General features: G+C 35.4%; 2 protein-coding genes across 2 annotated transcripts; one reads left to right on the forward strand and one right to left on the reverse strand.

The window, feature by feature from the left end:
* Window positions 1-944: 944 nt before the first annotated feature.
* Window positions 945-1,924, reverse strand: LOC125681733 (uncharacterized). The gene is made up of 2 exons (XM_048921938.2): window positions 1,846-1,924; window positions 945-1,693 (listed from the first exon to the last, which is right to left on the reverse strand). Exons 1-2 carry the CDS (start codon window positions 1,922-1,924, stop codon window positions 945-947), a joined length of 828 nt encoding a protein of 275 aa, XP_048777895.2.
* Window positions 1,925-7,739: 5,815 nt separating this feature from the next.
* LOC125664620 (uncharacterized) lies at window positions 7,740-11,133 on the forward strand. Its single transcript, XM_056145549.1, has 3 exons — window positions 7,740-7,809; window positions 9,310-9,591; window positions 11,084-11,133. Exons 1-3 carry the CDS (start codon window positions 7,740-7,742, stop codon window positions 11,131-11,133), a joined length of 402 nt encoding a protein of 133 aa, XP_056001524.1.

Raw genomic sequence — 11,133 nt, forward strand, 5'->3', positions numbered from 1 at the left:
TCATATGAATATAGAAACAGGTCAGTTAACAAAGGAGAACAATTTGTACCCATAGGAATTCCAACAGACTGTTGGAAGACCTGATCACCAAAGACCACGAAGATATTGTGAATGAGGAACTCTAGCATATTTTTTATTTCAACTTCAGAATACTTGTGCTTGGAATAAGTATCAAATTTAAGGTAGAAATTACAATACATGTACTTTATTTAAATACAAACAATTATTAACCATTTTCTTTTTTTCTTTTGGTGGTAAATATGGACTTTTAGCAATATTAAAACATTTGAAAATAGTTTTACAAAATTCTATATAACAGTTTTTGGGCATCCCAATCCTCTGCCCTTAATATGAGTTTTAGATTCTTTTGTTTAAAAAAAAAAAATTCACTCTCTTCGATCCACTTTGCTTTTGACCTTACACATTGTCCATTTAACTCATTTCGTCGAATATCTTATCATTCTTTTTGCTTCTTGGTAAGCCCATCCAAAACTTCATTATCAAACATTTGTTTAAATTCACACTTTTACACAACATTTATTTCTATATCTGTCACACATTAAAACTTATGTTTTCCAAAATAAAAAAAGTGAATGACTTGAATTGAAAGTTTTGAATTAATATTACAATATCAATCACATGCATGTGACGCACAGTTTTTTCTTAGAAGGAGAGGTGACACACACACCCCTCCCCAGAAAAAAACAAATTAAAAAATATATAAAATGCGCATCACCATTTTTATTGTAAAGCAATAAACGATGATACATTATTGATAGTTTATAAAAGAAATTCAATTTCAATTTTTGTTTTATATACATGTATAAGATCAAGAATACTCATCACAGTCGGATGTAAATAGATATATATGTTAGCACAGTTTTCTTACTCATTGCAAACTTCTACACATTCACTGTCATTATTCCAATGTTTGTATTCCCAGTTTAGTAGTATCTGTGATAATTGAACTTTGTCATAGCTCTTCGGGCGCTTGGTGTAAGAAATTTATTACCCATCATAGAGTTGGACATTGCACTCGACGGCATAGCTGACATCATCATAGCGTCCATCATTGGATTTGACATCGTAGAAGAGGACATAGTATTTGACATGGGATTTGTTGAGGACATGGACATCATTGGATTGGTAGTCATTGACATCATAGGGCTCGAAGACATGGACATCATCGGACTTGTAGAAGACATGGGCATCATAGAATTGGTTAAAGACATGGTCGCCATGGGATCGGCAGACATCGCCATCGCCGGATTGGAGGAAGCCATAGCCATCATACGACTTCGGGTCATCATGTTTCTTGCCAATCTAGACATCATCGAAAGGACAGCTCGCATCGTGGGAGATGTCGTCATCATTTGAGTAATTACTGGCATTGATGTCCCAGTCATCATGGCCAACATAGCTGCATCTCTAAGAAGAGGCGTGGACATTGAACTGCTTAACATACTGCTCGACGGGTTCATTGAAGTGACCATTGGACTGGACATCGACATACCTGCAGCCAATTCAGCGGACGGAGAAGACATCGCATTGGCCAGAGCGTTACTCATTGCTGCGGCTGACATGGTGTTCGACATGGACGACGCTGGAATGATCGAATCACGCATCCCCATCGTGGATTCCGACGCCATAGATGGACTGGATGCCATATGTGACATAATTCTGGGATGTCTCTCTAAATATATAAAGCAAAAGGTAAACCGAAATTGATATACCAAAAAAACAACTCTTTATAATTGCATCGAATAAGAATATTTGTTTTCAGTGGTAAAGAGCATATACTAAACCCTAAGAACTGGATGTAATTTAAAGGATAGAAATACTTACTGTGGTATTTGATTGGTTTTGGTATAGCGTTTACACAGCACGCTAGCGCCATCATTAGAACGACGGTGAAAGATTCCATCTGAAATATCAATACAAGGTATTGTAATATACTTTATAACTGCTTTCATGATTCGTTATAGTGAACTTAAGTGATATCTAAATCATATAAGCATTCTTTTTTAACATTTCACTGTTAGGCTAAACGAAAAGCCTTACCTTTTGTTGCTTAGGTGAAGATTTTTGAAAAATAAAAATCGAAATTATGCTTGTGTCTTTTGCGAACCGCTTTATATATACTGGTTTTATTTCGTTCACTTGGTACTGGACTCAGCGGTAAAGGTCAGTGAAGGTGGGTAAACTTTGTTCTATCCAGGTGTGTGATGAGCAGTCGCTTTGGACTGTCATGATTTGCATCAATCTCATAACTAATCACAATAATTGGGTAATCATCACGAGAATGTTCATGGAATGATCAGAGAAATTTAGCTCGGCGTTTAATTAGGTATAAAATTCGATTAATTGGTATTATGTATCTTCTGTTTTGAAGAGCCGATGTTTCCCATTTGAGTGATAAGACTATGATAAATTTTTCTACGTCATTTGAGATAGATAACTTAACACTTTTGCGATTTTTTTGTGTTTGTTTGATATGCCGTATGCGTACTATAATGGTTGGGTAACCTAATATTAATTGTATCACAAACTTGATTTTTCACATACATAAAATATTTGTAAGTTAAAGATCATTAGCTACCAGTGTCATGTTTACCGATTGTCACCAAAATGACAAAAACAGCGTTACAGTACATAAAAATTGCCATTGTCATATATATATAAAAAAAAAAAAAAAAAAACAACCATAAATCTTGCAATCGTTTGTTGTAATTCTGGCATTAAAATTTCTTTTGTTTATATAGAAACAATGACCGAAATATCATTATAAAGTAAATAGTTCATTGAATAGAAATGTTAAATAATTTTCATAAAAATCTATTGGAGGTCGCTTTTTTCACGATCAGATTTTTTCCTTCATTTTCAAACGAATTACAGCATTTTAATCGCGGTCCATAATTAAAGAGTTTTGACGTCTTAGGCTGATACATTTTTACTTATAAAAAATTGTGAAAATTGAAACTTAATAATTTAACTTGCCAATGATACAGGACTATAGTTTAATTCTTTTGTTAAACACAGCTTGTCATTATTTTAATGTTGATGTAATACGAGCTCCATTCTTAATACTCGCACATGTATAGTGAGATAGTGATAATAAAGAAAAGGAGAATTAGGAGTGGCGAACTTTTTAAAAAATATATTACATGTATCTTGATCTGCAAGGCTTTCTACAATTATGAATAAAATTTTATTCTTGAAAATACATGAGTATGTGAACTGCGACGCTGTACACCAGCGTTAGCGCACCATGAGGATCTTTACACCAGCGTTAGCGCACCATGAGGATCTTTACACCAGCGTTAGCGCATTATGAAATCTACGCTGGTGTGAAACGTTGCTGTTCATATCTTCATGTATTTTTAAAAATGAAATTTATTTCTTATATTTACGTTTTACTTTCACTTCTGTCGGAATTTTCCCAGCCGTAAAAATAGTCGTACTATATTTATCAAGATTCATACGCACATAGTTGACATTAATGAGGAAATGGATATCATTTCATTCGGTAAAGATATTGAAGACCAAAACATTGGAAATGTAAATGTCATGAATATATGAAAATGAACACGAAAACTCCGTCATCTTTTCTTCATCCATATCGCTTGCCCCTTTTTTTCATTTTCGTATGAGGTTTATTTAGCGTGATTTTTAATTATCCTACTCTTTGAACTAAATGATATGAATACATATATTCATGAAAGTTTAGAAATAAATACCACAGGTGCCCGTGCACATGAATATATCCCCCCTCTTTTGTTTTTGGAATTATCAGTTATAGAATAAATGTAACCATTTTCATTTATTTACTATTTTTCTATACACACGCACCAATAATCGTTAAGAAATGCCATTACTTTGCATCTTTAATATATCTCCAACATCGAAGTCATACTAAACACAAATTATGACCGACGGAGCAGTCTATGTTAAACGTCTTAGGTTTGAAGCGGCACCGGGATGAGGCATGTCTTGACCCCAGTTCAAGGTCATTTCGATCGTCGGGATAACACATCTATTCTATGCATGTGTAGAGAATTTGAAGATGGTCACACATGATGCAAATGTTTCCCATGACTTTTGTACTTGTCCCAATTTATTGTCAATGTCATTTAGACAACACCAAGGTCATTTGAAAAAGGGTACAAAATGTATATATGACTTTTATCTAGGTGACTTCATTGAAGCCGTATCTTCGCAATGTTGTAATATCAGATGCCTCACTTTTAACTTTCACTGTGACCTTGATGTAATGCATGACCCTCGCCCATGCACGGTCAGTTTTAAGGTCAAAGTCACAAGAACTGCACTTTCTTCTGACACGTAACTGTGTCACTTATTCCGTGCATCCTGCGACTCCCTAAATCGTACCAGCATGTTGCGTAAAAAAATCAGACTCTTTCTAATCAAGAGAATGATAATATAGGGATTATTTACTGAACCAACCACAGTCTAGTAGTCTGGAAGGGATACGAGTGGCGTGTTCGAATTCCTTGATAAAACAAACATTAGCACTACACTGAATATTAAATAATCTAAAATTAAATTTTTTTTGGTTCTCCACACAGTGTTCTTCACTAGAGCTGTCACGGTTAACCGATATTCATATGTGGGTTGGTTACGAGTTTCTAGAAGAGAATTCCTATTGTTTTTCAGATCAAAAGGTCAAGGGCCAATTTACTCTGGGCATAGGAATATTCGATCCACTCAATATCTTAAGAACCCTTTGCTTGACAGACATCAAACTTGGTACACTGGTACATCCTAAGGTGTAGATGACCCCTATTGATTTTGAGGTCACATAGGAATATACTGACCACTCAATGTATAAAGAACCCTTTGCTTGACAGACATCAAGTTTGGTACACTGGTATCTCTTTAGATGAAGATGACTCCCATTGATTTTGATGTCACATGGTCAAAAGTTAATGATTGAACTGGACATAGTGATATATTGTCTCCTATATTTGATGAATTATTTGCTTGATTGACACCAAACTTGGCATACTGGTACAACATAAGGAGTAGATGACCCCTATTGATTTTTATGTCACAAGGTCAATCCACTCTTGACATAGGAAGATATTGTCTGCTCAATATTTTGAGGCCAAGAACGGCCTAACAATCGGTATGAAACACGTTAGACAGCATTTGTTCCAGTGATGGGTTGTATCAGTAGATCATTATACTGACCAAAGAATTTGAGAAATGCTGACTTTAATCGAGATTGTTGGAAACCCTGTTACAACTTGTTGTCCGTAGCCTGCCTCGATTTAAAAACTGATCATACGCAGAACAAGCTTGCTACATATAGTTTTATTTATAAATATTATACAATGCAGAATGGAAATTCATATACACATATGTTATAAATTCGAATTATAGAAAAGAAACAAGATACACAAATACCACTTTAACAGATTGAATTGTAGACAGGCTAAATGTTTTACAATATACAGTTGTGATTTATTTTTACAATAGCCAAGGTCTGGCTGTGATTTCTGCTTAAACCAGTTAGTATAGGAAAACATTGTGAGAGTTTTGTTATATGTTCAAATATTACATACCATATACATGTATATATATGTATATATATATATATATATATATATATATATATATATATATATTGTATATATATATATATATTTAAAAAATATTAAAAGAAAACACAGAAATCCTCCGTAAAGCTTTAGCGCTTTTATTACATCTTCAGAAGCTTTACAAATATATATACGGAGGATTTCTGTGTTTTCTATATATATATATATGGTATGTAATTTTATTTCCGGTGCCAAAATTATCATATATATATATATATATATATATATATATATATGATAATTTTGGCGCCGGAAATATTTGACGGTCTATCTCGGTAAAGTAGTTGAGAGTGTTAATGCTCTTTTATTAACATTTTCAACTCGCTAGCACCATTTCTCATTGATAATCATATGAAATGCGTTTGACCGCCAAAGAACATTATTCAATGTCTGGCAGTCATTTGTAAACCCTCTGTGCAAAGTGCTATTTAATCATAAAAATCATAAAATATTGTAATTTTCAGCTTTGGGTCAGGATTTTACTACATGCTGGCAAATAAAACTTGTGAAGATACTTGCTAAAATCATACTCAGATTTAGGCAAAAAGTGAACATTTCTGATGGATGTTTAAAAGTTTTATTATCATAAAGTAAACATTGAAAACAGACATCTTGAAGACAAACATCCCGAGAAACCCGCTGTTGTCATTAAAATGTCTCGCGGGAGTATGCACCTGTGAATTACACAAAACAATACGTTATCTCAAGTATAAGAAACATTCACTCAACACATATATATATATACCCAGAACTTCTTTAGGAAAGCGATGCCATTAAACAAAAAAGTTCAAAAATAGCTTGATCCGAAAAACCTACTGAGTTGACTTCCGTGTTGGTATGCTGGCATGTCAGTTTGTCCAATCGCTTCCATCATTGCCGAACTTAATATTTCGTCTGCGCTCGGAACAAGAATCGCAGTATCGGGATTGGAAGCAGGCATCATGGAGTCAGCCATTGCACTGTTCCTATTTGTCAACAGATTTGTCCTTCCCAACATTCTACTGTTCATCAATAGCATCAATGGATTATCCATTGGATTAGTTATTGAAGATATCATCGAATTTGTAGAAATTGGATTTGTCATCGTAGACATAGATGGATTAGCCATTGAAGACACCATCGGATTCATAATAATCTGTGACATCATTGACGAAGTCATTCTTGCAGGATTAGCAACTTTATTGGTCGTTGGTGACGTCATGTCATTTCTGACTACTTTTGCCATTGTAGATAGTATGTTACTTTGAAGTGGACTGGTTAACATAGACATAATGCTTGAAACAGGCATTCCTGTTGCCATGGCAACTGTACCAGCATCAGAAAGGGCGGGTGACAACATTGCAGATTGCATCTGTGGAGATACACTGTGGTCAATCCATTTCTTCTTGTAGTCTTTGGCGGGAGGAAAATAGTAAACTGGAAAAGATTTAGTGTAGCATCAAGAACAAAATTTCAATCCATGTCAATATTTTATCATAAATCAGAATGCATATTTTTGAAAAATGTATATTACCTTTGTAAGTTGCGCTGACGTAGTAGAAGCTCAGAAGTAGGAAAGCAACATAAAGTCTAATTTTCATTTTCTACTGCAGTAACGTGTATTTAATATTACGGCTTGTGAGAATCGAAGATTAACTTGGCGTGTGTCGTGATTCCTTTATACCGTCTCTCAAAGATTTGCATCAGGCTAATACATCATTCGTGTTGTCCAATGAATTACACACGCGTAAAGTTCAATCAACTTGTTTCAAGGCAAATTTATATATATATATATATGTTATATACAGATACAGATATATATATATAGCTAAAAGTTTATTTAATCGACGTTGCTAGGGGCAAAGATGATTTTGATACAGTTTCATTAATCAAATTGAAAGTAAATTCATTATATGCATACATTCTCAGCCTTTGTTCAATGAGTTTAATTTGACATTGATTGTATATTTTATTTGCTTTAAATGTAAAAAGTGAACCATGAAGATTGAGGGCTATTGATCAGTACACGGACAAGCAATTTTAGATACAGTATATAAGCAGGTGCGACCTTTCATTCTTTTCTGTTATAATAGGCAAGAGTAAATCTATACAGTGTAGTAATTTGCAGCAGTGATACCAATGGCAATTATACATGTATTCGGTTTTCTTGTTCTGCAGATTGGAACTTTTAGATTAGCTTGGTGTTACAGTAAGTCGAATAAATTGTTAATTTTTGTATAAAAGAAACTGTAAAAATAACGAACAGTAAACAATCATAATTTCTATAAGAAAACAAAATTAAGATTTAAGCAAACACGGACCCCTGGGCACAACAAAGGTGGTATCAGGTGCCCAGGAGGAGTAAGCATTCCCTATTGACCGGTCACACCCACCTTGAGCTCTTTTCCTTGGTAAACGAGTAATGTGTAGTCAAAATTAGTATGTAAGGAACTATTTAACTATTGGAAACACGTCAGACAGCATTTGACCTAATGTCAGTTTGTAATTGTGAATTAGATCGTTACAACGACCATAGAATTTGCGAAATGTTGACTTTAAAGAAACTGTTGAACCCCCTGTAACATCAACTTATTTATCAGTAGCCTGTAACTGATCATACGCAGAACATGCTCTTGTATATGGAATCAGTTGAGAGACAAAAACACCATATGCAGGTGATAATGGAATATTACTACATAAATATGGGAAGCTGACGATGAAGAAACTGAAGTTATCGTTGAGAAACATAAAAAGACATCTAGTATTACATATACAGCCGTATTCAAAATATGTTTACAGTGTTCTGGCATTCGATTCTTCGCGTTATAGGGCAAAAATGAGAAGGAGCGAAACTTCGAGGGTAAAGGAGTGAAACTGCGAGGGCAAAGAAGCGATGTTGCGCGGGGGGAAAGAAAAAGGACCAAATTAATATTACTCCTTTGTCATCGCAACTTCACTCCTTCGCGACTATTACCACTTTTGCCTTCGCAAACTTAGCTCTCTAATTCCCTTGTCCTTGCACTTTCGTCCCTTCACTTCCCCACATGAGGAAGTTTCAATATACGCATGCCCAAGATGGATGACCTTGATTATCAGCGTTTTTCATCTGAGCTACATTAATACTGCTATAATTTAATGTATTTGACCTATGTACAAATGACAATGTACTGATACTGTACATGTTGTAACAGTATCAAGTTCATATAAGAGTAAAAAATAATCTACCACAACCCCACCGGCAAAATTAGACTTATAAATAGATCGATAGACCAACAATGTCTCTCCCTCGCCATTGTGCTCCCTTAAAGGCGGGGGTGACCTGATCTAAACATTTAGTTAGTAGCCTGTTATTTATATAAGTATCGAAGGAAACATGAAAAGGTAAGGTAAAATCTTTCAGAGGAGGGATGACTATAACTAGTTCTTCCGGGTGACTTGAGTTTCAATGTACAACATGAACCAAGGTCAAGGTCCTATCGAGTCTCGCAAGTCGAGATAATCTTATGCAAACAAGCACGTGATCAGGAGGTGTTTTTTTTTTTAAAAGAGACAAAGCTCATGGACAATCTTGGAGTTTACTCATTACTTCTTTTGGGGTTTACTCACAATTTCCCCATGGGAATTCCCACTAAATTCATAAGATTTTTCGTATAAAATTATAGATAAATAAACCAATGATGTGTAAATGTTTATAACACTATACCTTAAAATATTGCAGATTATGGAAATTTTGACAACACGTTAAGTATGCTTACACCTTTTAATGGGAATCTTGTGATGCCAGCCGACTTGCTGCAGACTACAGTTGTTCGTCCCGGCAAAAATTTAGACAAAGCTTTCTCACTAATGAAGGAGCTTTTCTTCCCAAGAGATTTCACAATAACCTCTTTAGCAAATACAATTCTTGAACACCGGCCATCCATCATCAAATTATTACATGTACTTCCCGAGAGGCGTGGCGTTCTTCCGACAAAACATTCTGTATTTGAAGGTACGTGTTTCAGTCTGTATTTGAAGGTATGTGTGTCAGTCTGTATTTGAAGGTATGCGTGTCAGCCTGTATTTGAGGGTATGTGTGTCAGTCTGTATTTGAGGGTATATGTGTCAGTCTGTATTTGAAGGTATGTGTGTCAGTCTGTATTTGAAGGTACGTGTGTCAGTCTGTATTTGAAGGTATGTGTGTCAGTCTGTATTTGAAGGTATGCGTGTCAGTCTGTATTTGAGGGTATGTGTTTCAGTCTGTATTTGATGGTATGTGTCTCAGTCTGTATTTGAAGGTATGTGTCTCAGTCTGTTTCTGAAGGTATGCGTGTCAGTCTGTATTTAAAGGTATGTATTTCAGTCTGTATTTGAAGTTACCCGGTATGTGTTTCAGTCTGTATTTGAAGGCATGTGTCTCAGTCTGTATTTGAAGGTATGCGTGTTAGTCTGTATTTGAAGGTGTGTCTCAGTCTGTATTTGAAGGTATGCGTGTCTGTATTTGAGGGTACGTGTGTCAGTTTGTATTTGAAGGTGTGCGTGTCTGTATTTGAGGGTACGTGTTTCAGTCTGTATTTGAAGGTATGCGTGTCAGTCTGTATTTGAGGGTGTGTGTTTCAGTCTGTATTTGAAGGTATGCGTGTCAGTCTGTATTTGAAGGTGTGTCTCAGTCTGTATTTGAAGGTATGCGTGTCTGTATTTGAGGGTACGTGTTTCAGTCTGTATTTGAAGGTATGCGTGTCAGTCTGTATTTGAGGGTATGTGTGTCAGTCTGTATTTGAAGGTATGTGTGTCAGTCTGTATTTGAAGGTATGCGTGTCAGTCTGTATTTGAAGGTGTGTCTCAATCTGTATTTGAAGGTATGTGTGTCAGTCTGTAGTTGAGGGTACGTGTGTCAGTCTGTATTTGAAGGTATGCGTGTCAGTCTGTAATTGAAGGTATGCGTGTCAGTCTGTATTTGAAGGTATGTGTGTCAGTCTGTATTTGAAGGTATGCGTGTCAGTCTGTATTTGAAGGTATGCGTGTCTGTATTTGAGGGTATGCGTGTCTGTATTTGAAGGTATGCGTGGCAGTCTGTATTTGAGGGTATGTGTGTCAGTCTGTATTTGAAGGTGTGTCTCAGTCTGTATTTGAAGGTGTGCGTGTCTGTCTGTATTTGAAGGTACGTGTTTCAGTCTGTATTTGAAGGTATGTGTGTCAGTCTGTATTTGAAGGTATGCGTGTCTGTATTTGAGGGTACGTGTTTCAGTCTGTATTTGAAGGTATGCGTGTCTGTATTTGAGGGTACGTGTTTCAGTCTGTATTTGAAGGTATGTGTGTCAGTCTGTATTTGAAGGTATGTATTGTGCTTTACCGGGAATGTTTGAATTTTGAAAAAAAAAATAGTTCGGACAAAGTAACATGCACCATTAAAACTATTCACAAAGTACTTAAATACCTCGTACATTGAGGTACCTACTTTGCACTTGATGTATAAATGTACTCACTTTTTTTACTCTTTACAGATAACTATATGAGTACTCTGAAGAAGAAATCATCTGGTGTTATCGTGTAA

This window comes from Ostrea edulis, chromosome 1 (genome assembly GCF_947568905.1).
Source record: "Ostrea edulis chromosome 1, xbOstEdul1.1, whole genome shotgun sequence".
NCBI lineage: Eukaryota > Metazoa > Mollusca > Bivalvia > Ostreida > Ostreidae > Ostrea > Ostrea edulis.